This window comes from Leopardus geoffroyi, chromosome E3 (assembly GCF_018350155.1).
Source record: "Leopardus geoffroyi isolate Oge1 chromosome E3, O.geoffroyi_Oge1_pat1.0, whole genome shotgun sequence".
Taxonomy (NCBI): Eukaryota; Metazoa; Chordata; class Mammalia; order Carnivora; family Felidae; genus Leopardus; species Leopardus geoffroyi.
Genome location: NC_059340.1, coordinates 35,579,108 through 35,600,266, shown reverse-complemented (window position 1 = coordinate 35,600,266; position 21,159 = coordinate 35,579,108). Strand labels below are relative to the sequence as shown.

General features: G+C 41.9%; 1 protein-coding gene across 28 annotated transcripts in view; it reads left to right on the top strand.

The window, feature by feature from the left end:
- Positions 1-21,159, top strand: part of RBFOX1 (RNA binding fox-1 homolog 1) — a 2,066,775-nt gene that overhangs the window by 1,953,516 nt on the left and 92,100 nt on the right. For all 28 annotated transcript variants that reach the window (XM_045461768.1, XM_045461754.1, XM_045461744.1 and 25 more), the window contains one exon: positions 5,525-5,578. In XM_045461768.1, the coding sequence (XP_045317724.1) occupies positions 5,525-5,578 (54 nt within the window). The remainder of the gene's footprint in view (positions 1-5,524; positions 5,579-21,159) is intronic.

Sequence of the window (21,159 nt, the reverse complement as noted above, 5' to 3'; positions counted from 1 at the left end):
TCAGACAGGAGCTGGGGTCCACTGTGTTCACTGCAGACCAAATGGTTGCAATGCAAAACAAGTTGAGAATCACATTCTCAGGGATTCTCTGGATGTTGGACAAGCCTGGGTGTTGGATGTGGCTCTTTTTTTTTTTTTTTTTTTTTCCCTCAGATAGCTTAGGGAGGATGAAATTGGACCAAAAAATCCAAGACTATAGAGAGAGAAGTAGACTTTGTATCAGGTCTGCCTTTGACTGGCTACTGAACTGCAGGCGAGTCATTTAAACTCCACACACCAGTGTTCTCAAGTAGGAACTGAGTTATAATGGGACCTACTTTCTAGGGTATTTGTGCTTATTACGGAGATAAGTACTCGACACAGTCCCAGGGGTACAAAATGCCCTAAAAATTTAATTACACAATAATCTCAATAATAAGTAGTCATCTTCTTTTTTTCTGGAGATAGTAAGCTGAATTTCCTGATAGACATACTAATTTAAGGATCAAATATTCAGATGCCATCAGAGGCTAGCCGGTAAAATAGACAAGCAGGGAAGGTCTGAAAGACTCACATTCTTTTTTGCACTTTCATTTTCATACTGCGGAAAGCAAGATAGTTTTCTACTAGAAGAAAAAACAGGACAGGATAACAATAAAAGATTGTTAATATTTGGCCTCAAAGCCAGGCATATAATAGGGAGCAGGTATGTTTGTGGCTAACTGGGGGCTAAGTGGAGTGTCCCTGGTCACATCTAGCAAATTTGTCCGTGTGGGATTCTGAATCAAAAAAATGGTTATTTCTACTAAACTTTCAAGAAAACCAGAAATTCTGTATCTTAGTGAAATCTAAACGTTGGCAATGAATAGATGTTGAAAAAAAAACACCACCACCACAGCGGGTGAACCAAACACAATGTGCAAGTAACTGTTCATTTTGGGTATCACCTCATGCACCCTTTCAACTACCAAGTCCCTGGCATCCTCAGTTGATATCTTTTTTTTTTAATTTTTTTTTCAACGTTTATTTATTTTTGGGACAGAGAGAGACAGAGCATGAACGGGGGAGGGGCAGAGAGAGAGGGAGACACAGAATCGGAAACAGGCTCCAGGCTCTGAGCCATCAGCCCAGAGCCTGACGCGGGGCTCGAACTCACGGACCGCAAGATCGTGACCTGGCTGAAGTCGGACGCTTAACCGACTGCGCCACCCAGGCGCCCCTCAGTTGATATCTTTAGAAAGCATTGGAACAGTTCTGGAAACCCCAGTGGTGTATTTAAGGGTGCTTTCTTGAATATGTTTCTTCGATATCCAGCCCCACAAAGCCCTAAAGAAGACACATGCAGATTTTTTTTTTTTTTTTTTTTTGCGCATTCAGATTTGCCTTTTAACACCTAATGCAGCCATAGTTAACAGTGTTTTTCTACAGTTGGCTGGCAGATGACCTTTGAGAAGCTAAATTTGAGGAGGGGGCTAGCTGATTTGGATGCAGCCCCTTGAGGCCCAGCCACAGAGGGGTCTGTATACACAGCTCCTGTGTCTGGTCTCTGCTCCATCGCCTTCTTGCATGGGGGGGTCCTGCGAGGCTGGGAGCAGTGGGCTTTGTCAGCTGTTCTCTTTTGTTATAAGCCTCATTGTTCAGTTTAATGTCCTTGATCAAAATCTCTGAATTTGCAAGGCCTGAGGATGTACAGACTGCCTGAGAACTTAAAACCAGGATCATTTTGTCCATCTTCCTGACAGTGCAGGCTCCAGTCTCCAGCAGGGTTATCCCAAGGGTCTCTTCCAGGTACTGGAAGGAGTCACAGGAACTAGGAGGCTATTTGCATGCAATTTGCATACATTTACATAAGCCGGCATGAGCTTTGTAAGTCTGAGCAGGGGTGATTCTCAAGGTCTGTATTCTAATTTCCTCTGCCTTGAAGACAGTCACCCCTAACAGGGTCCTTCTTTATTAGATGTACATCAGGAAGCAGGTCATTGGAGGTTAGAAGGAGATAGAATCCTAGCCAAAAGGGAATGAGTCTATTAGAAAAAGCTCTCTATTCCTTCTGTTCCTTTAGAGCAAAACTTAAGTAAATATTTATGGAACACCAACCATTTGCAAAACGCAATTTTAGGTGCCGGGCATTCACACTGGACAGCAGTCCTGTTCATTTACCATTAATTTTAATGAAAGAGAATGGTTATAAAAACAACTGAGAACAAGCAAAGAAAGAAAAATAAAGATGAACCCAGGTAGTGGGTGCAGAAAACAAAACTGGAAATTGAATCGGTGTGTATAGCTGAAGGGGGAGGAGGTGGCCTTGAGTAGTCTGCCCCAGGAAGACACTAGAGACCCACATAACATCAGGTCAACTTTATCAGGAGTTGTGGAGAGTTCTCCAAGCACAGGGAGCAGTAGATATAATCTAGAATGATCTACATTGATGTAGAATGATCTTGGGTGGTTTTATAAAGATTTAAAAGTGCAGTGTCCCTTTGGTTTGGAGAGAAGGGAACCATGCTATGAGATGGTGGCAGCGGAGAGGAATGGACATTAAGTATATGGAAACATCTTTTCAAAGTCTAACTAATAGGATCTTCTGGTGGATTGTAGGTGGGATGTGAGAGTAAGGGGAGAATCAAGAAGTTATCTTTCAAGAGTTTTGTTTTGAGGAACCAAGCAGATGGAAGTGTCATTTGCTGATGTGGGGAGACTTGATGAGGAGCAGGCCGCAAGGGTGTAGGGAGGTGAGAAGTTGGGTTATCATGCCTGTGGTGTGGATCAAAAAGGCCTTTGTTTTCCCTACAGTGGAAGCAGAGCAGCGTTGTTTAGGAAGAAGGGCCAGTGACAGGGAGCAGGACAAAACCTGCACTAGTGCTCCCATGTCATTTCATTTTGCGGCTCACAGATTCCAAGCTGGTTTCTTGTGAAGGAGACCCTATCATTTACCTCCCTCAATAAATACTTGCAGACAGGAGATGGCATCTGTCTCCTGATGGGGCAGAATGCCTGTATATATTAAATGAAATTTTTCCATGAATAGACTTGGTAAACTGGTAGGTAGTTGGTAAATAGATAGATAGTGGCATTAAGTAGCCTGCTTTGGGAAGACAATGGAGGCCTAAATAAGATCAGGTAAACTTTGTCAAGAGCTGATCAATGATGGATAGATAGATAGATAGATAGATAGATAGATAGAAACAGATGAGAGAGAAGGAGGATAGGGATAAATGATAATAGATGGATAGATGAATGGATAGATAGGTAGATCAATGGATGTACATATAGGTAGGTCGGTATGTATGTAGGTAGATAGATAGATAGATAGATGAAAGAGAAGAAAGATAAAAAATGATGATGGATGGACGGATGGATGGATCGATCAATGGATATATAGACAGGTAGGTAAGTAGGTAAGTAGGTAAGTAGATAGATACATAGAAGGTTTCAAGGAAATGAGGAAAATAAAGGCAGATGAGAGAAACGTGATTTAAGATAGTCTTAGATACCTCTGAGAAATCTGTTTCTGTGAGAAAATGAAAGGCCATTGGCATAACTTAGAGTCTTGGAGAGTTCCATCAAAATTAATCAGTGGGTCAACATTCAGTGAATGGTGTGTCACAGGCCTGTGTGCAAAAGGGAGTATTTAAGGGACCTCATAAGGACATATACAAGCAACAAAATCTTACTTCACTAGTAACAAAAAGACCCTGTCTCCACTATCTGGAAAAGGTAGGGACATGAGCAGGGTGTAAGATGGGGAGCAAAAGGACGAAGAAAAAGAGTAATAAATTCATAACTTAATTATTCATTTAGTATGGGTCCTTATGTACTTCTTCCACAAATCTAGACTTCTGTGAAGGACTAGGGAAGGAGACCATTAAATATGTCAATATAATCCTGAAACTGTAATTTCAACCAGTTTTCTCTATTTTGGGCTTCATTCCAAGGTCTAGAAATGTAGACATTAGTTCCCATGTCCCCAGAAATTGGGTATTTTTTTTAGGAAGTAGTGGAATTTTCGTTGGTCAAACTGAAGTCATTTTCCACGTTCATAAAACACATTTTCTGAAATGTGCCAGATAATTTTTATTTTTATATCACTATAGAAATTCCTATACGACAAGATGTGGTTAATGTAAGAGAGGAAGGTGTCAGTGTGACGTTTCAGAAACCGTTGGGGCAACACATCTCGGAATTTTATGTCTCTTTCTGGTGAAAATGGGGCCAGACATTTCCATTAATAAGCCTCCTAGGTATGCAAGCATAGCACTTTGAAAAATCCTATCTTAAGACCATCCTGGGGGCTGTAAAGTTGCCAGCTTACTCAAGTTGGATGAAAGCTCTTAGAAACAGAAAATTCTTGGAAAGTTGTAGAAAGTTCTTTGGTCCATCCAGGGGCCTGTCTCTTGAGATATTGAACCTGTGTGTTCCTTAAAGGATGAGTAGATCGTGGCTACCTCTTGGCTGGTTTTACAGGTGCATCACTTAGGTCAGATGATGGGATGTCCTACCTCTTCATCTGGGAAGAGCTTTCCATGTCAGAAATACCTTCTCTCACATCCCACCTTTCACCATTGCCTTTTCTCAGGAGCATTTGCTAAAGGACCCCGGGTGTTTTCCCCTCAGCCCAAGGACACAAAGTTTTCCGTAAAAGGCAGCACACCTGACCTTCTTTATCTTTCAGGAATTCTATTTAATGGATGTTTTCATAAAGACTTAGCAGCAGGAGCAGGAAATGATTACCAAACCCTAAAACGTGGCCATTCTTTGGAGGTTGTTCCCTAAATGATGCCCAATGGGTGTGTAATGTGCACAGCTTCTCAATTTGCAAATATTCTTGTATGTTCTTTTCTTGAGTAAAAGTTCCTAAGGGGCCAGGATTCATTTGACAGAAAATGCTCCATCCAGAACACTGGGAAAATTACAGGATTCTGTTCCTCTTATACACAGGTTGTTTGAAAGTTACCTTAGATATCATGCATTGATTAAGAATTTTTATGGTTCCTGAAGGTGCTGAAATGTATTCCACACTTAATCTCTAGTGGATAAATGTCATTTTCTTTGGGATGTTAAAAGCACTTCGGAATTCTCTGGGTCATAATTAGGAATGACAATTATCAGAATATGTATCCGCAAAGAATTCTGTTTATGTGAGCTTTCAAATTTGGGGGGACTAAATGCAAAGGGGCATATGACGGATTACCTAGCAGTGATCCATGAAAGAAGACAAAAAATTTGCAATTATTATAGTGGTTCTAGAGAATATTAGCATGGGAGAAAATTAATCACCACATCATTTTCAAAAAGTTCACCTGTAGCTGGTCAATAGTTTCCATACTATTAACTTGTATTGGCAGCCAATCAAAGAAAGGCATAAATCTGCCTTCCCAGGTATAGGTTACAAATCATTTTTATGCATCCCCAGACTATATACCCTCTGAATACAAAATTAAAAAAATATATATATACACCACCCCATTTGATTTGTGTTTCGCTTGTAGTGATATGAGTTGTTGAATCAAATGTGATAATCATGTTTTTGTGTCTTTGTTTTAAGGCTGGAAATTGAATCCAGTTGTGGGTGCGGTCTACAGCCCCGAATTCTATGCAGGTAAAAATTTCCTCTGTGCATGACTTCTTCCTCGTCTGTTCTCGATGTGTTTTGCCTGCTACTAGAGAATAGGTTTCATGAAATAATCTGAACCAAGTAAAATCCCTCTCCTCAGAAGTTCTGAGGGACTGTTGGTTTTTTTTTTTTTTTCCTAAAGCAAAACCAAAAGTGTTTAAAACCCTTTAAAAACTGAAGGGGCATCACGTATGTGTGTTACACTGTGAGGTATGCGTGGAGCCCCTGCTCCTTAGGATGTTTTCCATTGATTTTGCCTCAAAAAGGCACCGAGGCTTTGTTCAAGGGTATGTTGAACGAATGTGGAGCTGTTCTTGGCCACTTTTATTTAGTATCCCTCCATGTGTTGTTCGCCATACGTTTCCGTGTGGGGTCGCATTTTTTTTTTTTCCCAGCAAAGCTGAGTTGGCTCACTTATTCCAATAATGTGGCAGTGAGTTGAAATTGCCAGGAGAAGGATTATTTAGAAAACGAGAAAAAAACGAAGTGGTCTTTCTTTCTCCATGCATCACTTTTCCTTAGCAATTCCATATTCCTCTCTGCCCTGCCCTTCCGAGGGAAGTCTCTCCCCTTGGCCCTTCCCTGCTACCCTCCAGCTAGCGGTCGATCGGGAAATCTGTGTAGAAAACTTGGTCATCACCTTTTGAGAGAGAATGACCCAGAAGAAGCAGTGGCTGAGACTGGTTCTGCTTGGCCTGTTACTTCTGCCTGTTATCGTGTTGTCCATTAACAAGGTTGCGTTTGGGGTGCCTGGGTGGCTCAGTCAGTTGAGCATCCGACTTTGGCTCAGGTCATGATCTCACACTGTGAGTTCGAGGCCCGCGTCGGACTCTGTGCTGGCAGCTCAGAGCCTGCAGCCTGCTTCAGATTCTGTGTCTCCCTCTCTCTCTTCTCCTCCCCTGCTCATGCTCTGTCTCTCTCTGTCTCAAAAATAAATAAAAACATCTAAAAAAATAATAAAAAAAATAAAAAACAAGGTTGCGTTTAACACCTTAGAATTTTAGTAGTTTCCACACGGGTATGGAAAAGAACCCTTTCTTTGATGGGGCCCTTGCTCTTTAATAAGGAGAAATAAATGACCCGTTGGTCTAGATCCACTCACTTAGTGACCTCTTGATGGTAAGTAAGTCCTGCCCCTTGCTTGGTTTCTTCCGGGATGCCTTCTGTCATTTTTCTGATCCTGAATCAACCCTAGTGCATGACAGGGGAATATGGGATATTCGGATAGCTATCCAGCAGAGTAATCAACTTGACAAAGAAAAAAATGGTAAATCTGGGAAGACCCAAGATGATAGGTGAGTTCTGGATTTTGGACAGGCAATGTTTGTTCCTCACATGTGGTTTCTACCCCAAGCCTGGGTGAAGTCCAGCAGTTCTATGCCTGTAAAGTAGCTGTGCTGACTCTTATTGGGGGAGCAAAAACTTAGCTGTAAGTCTTTCCATGATTGTATGGTGGAACTCATCCACTGAGAGGACATTTAGCAAAGTGGGGAATGTAAACACTGTACTCAGCCCAGGTCGAATCCTGGCCAGCTGTGTGACTCTAGGCAAGTTACTTAACCTCTCTGTGCCTCAGTGTCTTCATCTGTTAAGCAGAAGATGATAATAGTAACAAACTCACAGGTGTTTATTAGAATTAAATGGGTTAATATGTGAAGAGTGTTTGGTGCATAGCAAGCAATACATAAACATTGGGCAAATGAAAGCAAATAAATGAACGTTCCCCTCTCTGCCATAAGGGCATTATTCTCCCCAGAATAATGAGTCCAGAACAAGAAGCAAGAAGTCATCTGATGAGATAGGGTATAAATGTGTGACTTGGGATAGGGAGAAGAAGTCCATGTTTCTGGTCCCATGCAGTGTAGTTTCTGGTCATCTGACCTAAGCAACCAAAATAACACCAAACCTCTCCTTTAGAAGGGATTTCAAACCTCACTGCATATCTGTGGGTATTGAAGAGGACGTTAGGACAGAAGAATCCATTCACACTGACTTGTATATACAAGAATAAATTAACCTGCATGACTTTTAGAAGGTTAGAACAGCCATTCAGATCAGCCCTGAGCCCAGCTGCAGAAGTTACATCATGGGAGTAGTGGCTACGAACAAGTTACAATAAAGATTAATATTTACTTGAATATTATCTGTGGTCAGGCACTGTTCCAAGCACTTTACCTTAATTAATGTATTTAAATCCTCACGGCGGTTTTCCAAGTGAGAAAACTAAAGTACATAGAGTACGAGGGCACTTGGGTGGTGTGGTTGGTTAAGTGTCTGACTCTTGATCTCAGCTCAGGTCATGATCTCACAGTTTGTGAGTTCGAGCCCCACCTCCAGATCTCTGCTGGTGGTGCAAAGCCTGCTTCGGATTCTGTCTCTCCCTCTCTCTCTCCGCACCTCTCCCGCTTGTTCTCTCCCTTTCTCTCTCTCTCTAAAAATAAATAAATAAACTTAAAAAAAAAAATAAAGTACGTAGACTACCTTAGCACTAAAGGGCTAAGATTTCAAGTGGGTGAGAAGCTAGCTAGACTATAAATCCAAGAGCCTGGGTTCTTTACAACCGGGTTAATATGGCTTCATTATCTTTTTGTGTGAATACTAGAAGTCATACTTCTTCTTGAGTGTGGCCTGTGGCGGTAGATCAGGCAACTACAGCTCTGTGTCCAAACCAGTCCAGTTAAAGAAGAGGAGTGAAATAATAATGTTGGATTGTTCCAACAGCCACGGCCACCATATCTTCCACATTGAGATGAGTTAACTGGTTCTGTCAGGGGCAGTTTTAAGGAGTCCACGCACCCAAATAATTATTTCTACGAGATGCTCCAATAGACTTAAATCTAAAAAAAAGGGGGGGCATGAGTAAGTGTCACTTGAGAAATGCATATGTATATGCGTATATACATATATACATATACATTCTGTATATGCATGTTAGTGTTGCTACTACTCGGGGTATCCTTAATAATCAGGAACTTTCTCTTTCTGCCTATATTATCTGTATATGGAGGTCAACAGAGTTCATGATATTCAGAAATGTGGGGAAATGTTGCTGCAAATCCAACACTCCAGAACAAGTCCTTTGAAATATTTGAAGACCCATAAACACTGAGAATCTAGCTAGCTTACGTCAAAAGTTACGGGCACCTTACTGCATAGATGCAAATGCGGATGTGGCGTGTATTCATTTCCCTATGCAGGTATACTTACTAACGTCATCCACTTGAATATCCACGGCTAAGGATTTAGGGGGCTTTGTGAATTCCCCCAACTATAAACACAGCCTGTATTTCTCTCGCAATTTCCAGCGTGCCTCAAAGCCAAAATGAAGACCTTGTCATTGATTCGCTGTGGATATTTAGCAAGCCAACCCTGTATCTGCCTGAGATAGAAAGCCAGGCTTATTAGGCACTTTTCTATATAAGATTTTGTGTTAATGACAAATATCATGATATTCCCATAGTATAATTATCGATTTTCTGAAGCTTATGCAGAATTAACAACCCAGCCTCCAATTGTCTCTCAGAACGGGGCATGAAAAGTTCACATATTTTGTAAATTAAAATCAATATTTTCAATCTCTCCTAAAGGTAATTTTCCTAATTTAGTGGACTTTTCCCTAACATTTATTTTCTCTTTAATTATAAAATGGCAGGTTATTGATTTTCGTATATAACCTCTTTGACGCCCTGAGTGCATTTTTATTGCTAACGCAGGGTTGGGGTGGAGAGGGCAGAAGCACCTCTTAATGAGGATCTTTAATTACCAGCTGAACAGTATTAATTTGCTTTGATAAATTATGACGCACACGCTCCCTCACACACACATAGCAGGGGAAGCATTTAGAAAGACGTTGTGAAAGGCCTTTCATTTCGGGTGTTTTTCTGAACTCTTACCAAGTCCTACCTGGAAGAATGCTCAATCCGAAACTAGTCTTCAGAAGCAGGTATGCATAAATAGGCATATCCTATGAATCTCCTCCAAAGACAAGTGGATGTTTTCCTACAAAGCTGCAAGGCATTGATTATTTTGCTTACATCTAATCATCCTTGGGCTCCTTGGGGCTTATTCTCAAGATAAATCATTGATAAGTCAATTTAAAAAAATGTCCAGGTAGATCTCAAAGACTTTAGCCAGCATCTAAGACCATTCCATTTTAGACTTATAAAAAAATTGAAGGCATTAAATCAAAGTACACTACCTGCAAATTATGCGTTCCCAGTAGCATGCTTCAAGTTACTTAATATAATTAGAAATAGTGTTTCTAATCATCTCAATGAGGAGGCATCAAAAGGGGTTCCCCCTTCATTGTGAGCCGTTCCATTACTATCTAATAAAAAGATTAAAAAAAAAAAAACAGTGGTGCCTTTTACAGAGAATCATGATATCTGGCCAATGAAACTGTTGATTGAAAGCACGCACCTTTAATCTTCATACATAAGTAAAACAAAGTAAGAATAAATAACAGAAGGTTATACACAGTTGTCGACACAATACTGACAAATGGCAAATTCGTCCGTTTCTCAATTGCCGGTAAGACGGCAGAGAAGCTCACTCACACTGTATATCATATCTGCCAACTCATTTCTGTGATTAAATATTCCATCAGTGGGGCTATAAGGCGGCAAAGCTTAACAAGATTCATAAGATGCACCACTTGAACACACATAACTCACTTCCGTGGATGTGAGTTTGTACACCCCGCCTGCAAAGGAAAATTGGAATTGAGTTAAATTACTCCACGAGTCAAGAGGGAAAGGAAAAGACTTACCAATGCAATGCAAACCTGAGGTGCAGGTTAGGTCCCAAAGACAACAAAGTAGAGAGATGCAGGGCAAGTCAACTTAGAAACCTTGAAGATGGTGGTGAACTCTCTTCTGGGAATACCATTATTATTAGCAGTTTTGGGTTTTTTTGCAAGGGGGAGTAGGAAGCGATCCTTAATTGGACATTCCTCCTAAAAATAAACGTTTCTGGTTTCAAGACTGGGGGGGGGGGGAGTACTAAAAGAAGCAGGCTTGGCTGCAAAGTCACATTTTAAAGGTGGTCAGGTCTTGAAACTGGGTTATCCTGGGGTGATAGGGAGGATCAGATAAGATAATGAGTGGAAAAGAATTTTATAGACTGTAAAGTAAAATCAAAATATAGGAGATTAGTGTGATCACCGAAGTTCCCTAGATTGTTTGTGTCCACATCGGTAAAAACCTGCCCACAGACCACATGCCTTGATATCAGGCTAGATGATGGGAAAGTGGATTGGGATCTCAATACGAAGTTTAAAAATGAAGAGGTTGGATGTAGCACTCTGTGATTGCTTATCTCGAAAGGGCAGCTGTATTTGACCTTGGATTACCCGTACAAAGGTATTGGTTTTCTATGGGCTTTTGGCCACTGTGAACCATGATTCACATATAAGAATTGAGTCAAAAGAAGGTAGATGTAGGTCTCCCCCCTGGTGGCTCCCCCCATAAGGGTCATAGAGAGAATGACCTTTAGCCGCACTTTTGGATGGACTTCTTTCCAATTCCCCTCCTGCAATTTGGGTACAATAGCATCTGAAAAAAAGTAAGACTGTCAGAACCTGTGATAACTGGGGTTCCTGACACAGGCTGCTTTCCTTTTATTGGCCACCATCCCAGACTTGGGTTGGGCTTGGAATGATGTGCCCAAATCCCGGGTACAGCATATGCGTTTGGGGTGACTACCTCAGCATCCTGAAAGAACGTGATGTGGGTCTGAAAGGTGTCTGCTACCCCTCGGAGCCCCGGAAAGCAGCTAACATTCGGGCATCCCCAGTGGCTCTAACGATGCCCACATCCACCCAAAGGACCAGCCTCGACCAGACTCAGAGCAATGGTGCCTCATGAACAGTGACCTTTGGCTCTGCAGTGTTTTGTATAATTCACACATCTGCCAGATTCAAATGCAGTGCACTTCAGTGAACTGAAACAGAAGAGTCCAGATTGAAGTCCCCAAGCAAAGGATTTTCAGCCTAGAAATGTTCCACTTCAAAGACTTTATCTCGTACATCTGTTTACCTCCGCCTCCCCTTTTGGTTGCAATTCACTTGCCTTCTCTCTTCCCCTTTCCCCATCTGTTTTATCAGATTGCACTCCATCCCTGCCCACATTTGGCCATAGTTTTTACCGGTGTCCTTCCTTCCCTGCCCCACTGAAGGAATGCAGCTCAGCTTGGATGGAATCTTTGGGGAATTTTGATCTTCAAATAGGATCAGAACTGGATTATGTGCTCAGAACTACACTTCCTCGATAAAATTAGTTCTCATTCTGTTGCACGGAAAGTCTACCAAGGAGGCCTCCCCCAAGCAGGAAGTGACAGGACTCTTATAAGAGAAGCCCTGAGTCGGCACCATGGGAGGAAGACGAGGTTTGCCTTTCTGGCTCTTGATCGATTTCAAAGGGAGCAACCCAAAACATCAGCAACAATAAATAAGCCACTCTGGGCACTGACCCGAGCCAGACACCGTGCAAAACACCTTGCCTCTCCTTGAATCCTCATAAAAATGTTATAGCATTCTCTTCAGTATGGAAATTTTGAAACCAGGGCTTACTGGAGAGTTTATCTCATTCCTTATGTCACAGAACTAGTATGTAAAAAAAATAGGTTTCTTATATAAAGGTCTTTTTTTCTGACCTCAGAGCCCACACTTTCCATTACCTTGTTCAGCTTACTCAGTAGGACTAGACTTGGATATGCCTGCCGTGTCTTCTATCCTGGAGGTCATAGAACATACTGAAAATGAATACAAGTATCTGTGCATGTAATATTATTTGCTGCACGCCAGACTCCATGTTGGGATCTCCACATATGTTTACAGAGATTACAACTCTGGAGGACAAGTGTCATTTCCTTCATTCTGCAGATAAATGAGATATCTAGTAACGTTATGTTGTACAAGGCTGTTGACTTCAAAACTTAAAGAGCTCAGTCCAAAGCCAAATCTCAGTGATTCCAAAGCCCATCCCATTTTATTACACATTACCTCCCATATATGCTTTAGTTAATCCAGTTTCTTGGATTAATGATTCTTAACTGGCAATAATTTTGCCATCTCCCCCCCCCCCCCCCAGAGGAACTGGGAAATTCCAGGAGACATTTTTTCATTGTCACATATTGAGGGGGTGAGGGCATGGGGTGTTGGCTACTGGCATGGGGTGGAGGCCAAGGATGCCGCATAACATCCCACCATGTACAAGACAGCCCCCACCACAAAGAATGATCTGGTGTAAAATGCTGATATTGCTGAGGTCGGGAACCACTGTCCTGACAGAAGCAGATTAGTAAAAATGTCACATATGCACCAAATATCTTTCTCAAGCCCTACCAGTAGCTCCTGTTAAAGATGGATAAGCATCTGTAGTCATCAGTGGCAATCGAAAAGAGACCTTCGTTCAAATGTTTCCTCTTCTGGGCATTACTTTGTGATTTTTGACTCCAGGATGGAAAAAGCATAAAGCCTGATTGTATGCTGCAGAACTGTGTCAGGGGTCCGTGAGACCATCCGCAGGGTCTGTGTTTGCTTAGATGTGCTCTTAGGGACTCAGCAAGGCTCTTTTAGTCACAGTTCTGATTTATTACAAAAGGATACAGATTAAAAGTCAGCAAAGGAAGTCGCACCTGGATGGCTCGGTGCGAAGCATCGGTTCGCATCGGTTAAGCATCCGACTTCAGCTCAGGTCATGATCTCACAATTCAAGGATTTGAGCCCCACATTGGGCTCTGTGCTGACAGCTCAGAGCCTGGAGCCTGCTTCAGATTCTCTGTCTCCCTGTCTCTCTGCCCCTCCCCTTCTCATGTTCACTTTCTCTCTCACTCTCAAAAATGAATAAACATTAATTTTTTTTTTTTTTTTAGAAATCAGCAAAGGAAAAGAGCAAATGAGTTAGAATCCAGAAGAAACCAGGCAGAAGCCTCTGGGTGCACCCTTCCAGTGGAAGTACGCAATGTGTTTAACTTTCCCTGCAGTGGTGCCTGATGGCAAACACAAAGTGTCATCAGCTGGATGTCAGTCCGCTTCCTGGGAGGCAGCCCCATAGATGTGGAGCCCCCGTATGACTGACCTCAACTACTCAAACCATAGCCCAAAGAGCAAAAGGAAGTATTCACCATAAATCACATTGCTACCAGAAACTATCTTATCAAACTGGTACTGTGTGGCCCAAGGCCTCAGGCACCCCAAAACAGTTTTATCAGGTAGAATATTCCAAGGTAGAATATTCCAACTCATCTACCAGGAGGTGTCCAAGGGCCAGTCCTGAAGACAAGCATCCTGGGGGGAATGTGCAGGGTTTAAGCAGCTCAGACCTGTGGAGTTACCCCTTTCCTACACAACAGAAGGAGGAGGGGGAGGGGTGGGGTCGAGGAGGTAGAGAAGGAGAAGAAGAAAGAGGAGGGGAGAAGGAGGAGGAAAAAGAAGAAGGAGGAGAGAGAGGCCGGTGGGGGAGAAGAAGGAGAAGCTGGTTGCGAACTCAGAATACAGAGCTCATATATATAGAAGGTCATGAATGTAGTGGTCAGGAGGAAGGATGGTATGAGATGAGACTTACCACTGCGTGTGTTGGTTCTAGGAGAAAAGATCAAGCTGGATTTAGTTATGAAAGAGAAAAAAATGTGTGGCTTTTCACTTAGAGCAGGAGTCTGCAAATGTCTTCGATAAAGGGCCAGTCACTGAGTATGTGCAGCTGTGTGGGCGGGCAGAATCGCAGTGCTGAAGGGCTGTGAAATGCCAGGTAGTGTGGTAAGCACTGGGGGAGCCCCTCATCCCTCTGAAGTTCCTTAGAGCATTGAGAGCGGCAGAAAGATAAACTTAATGTATAATAAATGATGATGCCTGCCCACCAGAACGCTAAAGAACAACCCTCTCTGCATTAGGAGCTAGGGAGGGGGTATTAATTGGGTTTTGAAGGATAAGGAAGGGTTCTCCTGGGAAGAAAATGAAGAAAGATCTTTGTGGTGGGTGAGTTAGAAGGAGTTTGGTAGAACCCAGAAGGGTTTCTCAACCTTTATCTGCAGAATCCATTGAGAAGTATTAAAAAAAAAAAAAAAATACAGGTGCTTGATCTGCACTGGATATAGAGTTTTCTGTGGCAAAATCAGGTTCCCCCCCAAAGCTGAGAAGTACTGATCTGTTGAGATCAGAGGGTACCTTCTAGAGAAAAGTTGCAAAAGCCCTGACAATACTATATAAAAGGAATGTGGATTCTGGAATCTGTCGTTTGAGTGACAGGCAACCATTGAAAACTCTGATAATTAAAACATAGAATAAAACAAACAAGACCACCCAGCGATGAGTTAGCACTCCTATCTGCACTTGAAACAAATAATAGTCTTATCATGAGGACTCTTACAAATATGTGAACCAAGCCCTAAAAGGCTGAAAGAGGTTAAACCGAATCAGCAACTTCTCAGCCGTTGTAGAGCTCAGGCTCCAGACAGACCCCAGGATTACTAAACCAGTGCCTGACACGGAGGCTATTATAAAACTTGTTTTCTAGCTTTGTCCCAATCTCTTCCTAGAAAAGCAAACCTGCAGACTTTAAAAATGACACGATTTCATTTTTCTTTTTTTAATGTTTTAACTTGTGTTGCCATTCGATTATAAATCACGTAGTTTTGGTGCTTCCCACTTTTCGCGTTCTTGTCAAAATTTATAGTTCAGTGTTATTAGCCCGACCAATTAAGTTGTATATAAATAAAGACGAATTGGCCAAATATTGTTTAATACCCTGTATGTTAATTATATGTAGATAATCATTCTCTAAGCATCAAATGAAGCCGTCTTTTAAAAATGTAGTGTTGAAGAACCAACAACACAAATAGCAAAATCCTACTTAAATTAACTACGTGGGTGACAGTTAATGCATTTCTAGAACTTCTGTGGACCTGTTACAACCCATTACAGTCGAAATATTGGTTTATGAAAAATTAATAAAGCCAATGGAAAATGGAACCCAGCATCTGCATTAGCTGTTCACACCAAAAGAATCAGGCAGAATTAATTATGCCGTATGCTACAATCTAATGAGGTTTTCATTAAACAGTATACCATTACGGAGACTGAACAAGGATTATTCAGAGAATAATGCCAAAGGCTGTTTTTTTTTTTATTTATTTTTTTATTTTTTGGAGGAGATTAAATTAGTTAATGGGTTTTACATTTAAACCCAACGCAGAGGTTAATCGATGTACGCTTACCATTATATTAAACCCAGTGTCGTTTTAAAAACAGGAACACCCCAATATCATTGATATTTCCTCTGGGGGAAAAAAAAGATGAGTCTATTTGTGTGTTTCTAGTGTTTGTTTGATAGACATATGATATTGTAAAGACCTTCTGAATTAATTTTGTCATTTTTGAAAACGGTTTTCACCAGCTGAAATATTCTATTTGCTTTCAGCCCACGGGTGTGTGTGTGTGTGTTTGCGGTGTGGGAAGCTTATTTAAACAAATGTATCTGATTTTTCTTTGGGAGATTCAAAGTGGAAGTACATTTTCTGCTCTTACCAAAAGAGTGGGGTCAGGAGTTTAAACCTAAACTGGGATGGGAAGGGGACTCTGGATGAATCTCTACCCCCATTCCACAAATACTTCGGTTCCCCCTAAAATACAGCTCTGTACTAGCAAGTGAAATAGAAGAGGGGTCCCAAGGGAAAGCCATTTAGGGGAGTTTGGGGCTTCTGCAGCATCTCAGAGGTTCTTATCCCTAGGAAGAAGAGAGAAAGAGAGAAACAGGGAGAGAGGAAGAGAGAAAGAGAGAGGGAGAGAGAGAGAAAGGCAGTCTGGGTGATTTGCAGAGACTTGTAAACTCCACACATGTTAGCTGAAGTGCAATTTCTCATTTGTTTCCTTCATAATAGATTACAAGCTAAAATGTCTTTACGAGATGCAAGATGAATGTAGTTGAAGGGGTCACATCTCAGTTCCAGGGAGGGGTGTCCTCTCCCCATCCCCCTTTGAGGCCCCGCCACAAGGCGATTTGGGGCCCACACCCATGCAGCCCCATCTCCTGATTCCTCAAGAAAAGCCAGACACCTGTCTTGCGACATGAAATTTCCCCAGTGTGAATGTTGGCAATTGATTCCCAACCTTAAAATGCTCTCCATTCATTGTTATGTGTAGCATTCTGAGGCCACACCCCACAGTTCAGCAGACGTCAACGTGCTTCCCCATTCTTCAAGGAACAGTGGGACAAAAGTAGTCCCAAAGTGCTGTATTTGGGGATTCAAAGTCATAGTAATATAATAATACTGTATGTTCTTTATATATATTATTCAGTAATAATTCTTATTACTGAGGCCACTTACTATCCACGATTTGTCAAATCCTTCCGTGTAGCAGATCTGATCCTTTCAATTCTCAGTGAAGTAGGGTTTTTTTGTCCCTATTTTACAGATGTGAAAACCAAGTCTGGGATGTTAAAGGACTTGCAGAAGATCAAAGAAACTTACACTTAGTGAGGCCAGACACAAAACTAAGCGTTAAAATTCTCAAAGCTCATGCTTTTTCAGCTGCACTGTGAGACCTTGAGAGTTCACCATTTCTCCGCCCTCTGTGTTTCTTTCCTCCCTGTCTTACTGAGATCTTGCAAGTGGGATTTTCTTATCTATAGAAGATACATCCTGCCCAGAGGCTTCCTTGGTTGGATTTAAAACCCTATCACAGATTCTTAAATGTGATCATGAGGTTCTAGCAAACATTTTTAGCCTGGAAGAGTCAGGTGTTTCCAGCCAGAAGGCAACTGTGGAACTGTTTGATGTGGCTTTAGTGCAAATGGGGTAGATTTATCACCCCACTGTTGGAGAGGATGTTTCAACACCTAAAGACCTAGGATCACCATTAATAAGCAGATGGAGCTTCGTTAGTGAGTCTGAGCTCTGGAGTCGCCCCAAGCTGGCTCCGATTTGTTTGGTCTCCTATTTTTCTCTCTCTGGGCCTTACTTTCCATGTGGGTTTGATAAGAAAAAGAAAAAAAAAAAATCACAGTGTGTGCACGGCATACCTGGTTCAATACCTGAAACTCAGTGGCATCATTAATATTAGCTGTACTTGACTTCGCTTAAGCATTTTACTATTGTTAGCAGCCTAGGGCATCCCCTGGGAGCTGATTAGAAATGCAGATTCTCATGACCCACTGCAGATGAGAATATGCATTGTAAAATCGTCCCCAGGTGATTCAGCACCCCTTAGAATGTTAGAAGCAAGGCTGTATCTAAAGTTGCCCTGACCTAAATACTAAGGGCCATAACCCTGAAGGCCAGATACCTTAGGAGAGAAAAGTGTTTCCATTGTTTTCATTATGGTTACCTTGCTGGCCTTCCACAAATATCTTACAGGACAATTTTTTTCTTGTTGTTTTATTGTCGTGAACAGCAATGAATCAGAAAGAAAATTTTGGCGAGCATTCAAAGAATATGTCTTTAAATTTGGGGGATTGATTGTTTTTAACAAAAATGAAATAAAGTTAAATTTTAGAAAGTACTGACCGAATGATACTCTCTGAAATAGTCAGTGACAGCTTGCCAGGGAGGGACTAATGCAGTCCCTTTGGTGTCTTCCAAACAGAAAGGGGACATTAGAACAAGGGTCAGCAAACCTTTCCTGTAAAGGTCTGGAGAGTGAATATTTTAGCCTTTGTGGGCAATAAGGTGTCTGCTGTAACTTCTCAGCTCTGTCTTGCAGGATAAAAACAGTCGTAAGTAACATGTAAAGGAACAAGTGTGGCTGTATTCCAAGAACACTTTCTTGATAGATACTGAAATTTGAATTTTAGGTGATTTTTCACTTTGTCCCCAAATATTGTCCTATACTATGGATTGCTTTTCAACCATATAAAAATGTAAAAAAACATTCTTAGATCACAGGCCGTCCAAAAACAGTGCTAGGCTGGATTTGGCCAAAAGGCTCTAGTTTGCCTCCACCTGATCTAGAAGATGAGCCTTAAATCCATGGGTCCGGGAATCTGGTTGGTTTGACTTGCATTCAGCACTATAAGATTTCTATCTGTGTGACCTTGGGCAAAACTCTCTCTGTCTCAGTATCCTCATCTATTAAATAGATGTAATGATAGTACCTGTCTTACAGGATTCATGGTAGGGGATAATAATCCAAATTAAGCATCAAGTGGGTTTGCTTAGTACTTATCGGGTATTTGATAAGTAACTTTTGGAATCGCTACCACTGATGTGTTTATTATCATATTGCGTCAATTGAATATTTTCTGTAAAAACCACTCTTAGCCAGAATTTTGGTGGCAGAAAAATAAGAGCAGTTCAAGTAAGTCGTTGCAGTTTTTTAATCACAGATAATCAGGGAGGAAGTCGTACAGAGATCTTCATGGTATTCCTGGAACTTTTTTTGTTTTTGTTTTTGTGTTTTTGGTACAGTCTGAAATTAGGTCAAAAAGAAAAGTGAAAAGAAAAAAAAAAAAAAGAAGAGATCATGTATTTCTTTTTAATTATTATGAAAATCCAAACTTGTGTAATAAATTGGAGTGAGAGATTATTTATACTGTATACAGATTCACTTCAGGGCTCCTTTAACTATGGAAGTCCCCTGGTTCAATTAAAACATGATTCACTTTATAAGACTGAAATATACAGACAGCATTTTCTGCAACATCTGTGCCTAAATGCAAATACCTCAGTATTTAAAGTTGGGCCATAACCCTTCAGAGAGGCTCATCTTTCAGGCATGTATAAAAGCATTAAGTATTAGCTGTGAAAATACTCCTACATGGATTAGCTGAATGCTGGTCTATGTTGAAAAATGCATAACTAAAGGGGCGCCAGAGCAGCTCAGTGTGTTAAGTGTCCAACTTCAGCTCAGGTCAAGATGTCAAGGTTCATGGGTTCTGGCCCCTCATTGGGCTCTGTGCTGACAGCTCAGAGCCTGGAGCCTGCTTCGGATTCTGTGTCTCCCTCTCTCTCTGCCCCTCGCCTGCTCGTACTCTGTCTCTCTCTGTCTCTCAAAAATAAATAAGCATTAAAAACAATTTTTTAATGCATAACTGAGGTGGGGGGAAAGGTATCTACAGGTCAGGGGGACTTTGGATAAATGTGTTGATTGGAGGCAATAACCTCCATGGGCTGGGACCACATGGCTCCCTCCCAGACCTCTATATCTAGCATCTAAGTTTGTTGCTTGAATGGCCCTCACGTAGTACAGAGCCTCACTGATCCTCAGGGCAGAGCTCCCATGAGGCAGGCAGGTGTATTTGTGTGTTGGGGTTGCCATGCCAAGGCACCACTGACTGGGTGGCTTGAACAACAGAAATTTATTTTCTCACAGTTCTAGAGGCAAGAGGGTCAAGACCAACGGGTGGTCAGAGTTGGTTTCTTCCAAGGCCTCTCTCCTTGGCTGGTAGACGGCCATCATCTCCCCGAATCCTCACATGGTCTGTGTCCCAATGTACTCTTCTTATAAGGACATCAGTGACACGGGATTAGGGTCTACCTTAATTTTAATCTAATTACCTCTGTAAAGAGCCTATCTCCAAATACAGTCACATCCTGGGGTCCTGGGGGTTAGGACTAAACTGTATGAATTTGGAGGGAACACTCTTCAGTCCATAAAAGTAGGGCAGAAATGAGAATGTCTTCATCTGGATGGGAAATCAAGTGTGGCCTCCCTAGGATTATGCTGTTGGTGACTTTGCATACCTTCTTTAGCAGCCCACCTCCAAAGAGTTTGACAGATTAGTTAGGACTGGGTGTTGTTACTCGTTGTTCGAAATGCCAAAAAAGCAGAGACAAAAGTTGTCAGCATACAAAAAGCAAAGATAAAAAATAAATAGGCTCTATCTCTTTGCCCACACAAGTTCTCAGACCAGATATATTCAGCCATTTTTACTTTTTATTCCTACACCTGTGGAAGATGCCCTTAGGCCCGGATTATTCGCAGTGCATCCAGGGAGCAGGAGAATCACCTGGGTTGCTGATCAGGAGTGCAGATTTCTGACCAGCCGAGTGGCATTCTCTGGGAGTGGTGCCTTTGAAGGCACACGACTTAACATTCCTCCCAGGGGATTCCTAAATTCTCCCAGGCTTGGAAAACCTCCCGTTTTAGGAAGGCAAGCACTCACAGCACTGAGGTTTGGGGGACTGGCTCTCCATTGTTTCTCCAAGGGTGGTCCCCTGACAACAGGCGACACTGTTGAAAATGCAACCCAGGAAGTAGGACCTGGTTTTCTGTGTTTAAAAAATCCCCTAGGTGGTTTTGATGATGCAGGTGATTATAAGAACCAGCGGGGGACTGAGGGCAGGGCATGACTGACAGTCACCTTCTTAAAGTACCCCTCCTATGAAAAGGACCTTTGCGGGTTCCTCTTTCAGTGAACTATCTCTTTGTCACCCGCTCAGAGCTAGTTTTTTCAATTAGGACCAATGTTTTCCTGTTTATATATTTTTAAGTTTATTTATTTATTTTGAGGGGCAGAGAGGGGGGAGAGAGTGGGGGAGGGGCAGAGAGAGAGAGAGAGAGAATGAATCCCAAGCAGGCTCCATGCTGAAGCTCGGGGCTCAACCTCACGAACCATGAGATCATGACCTGA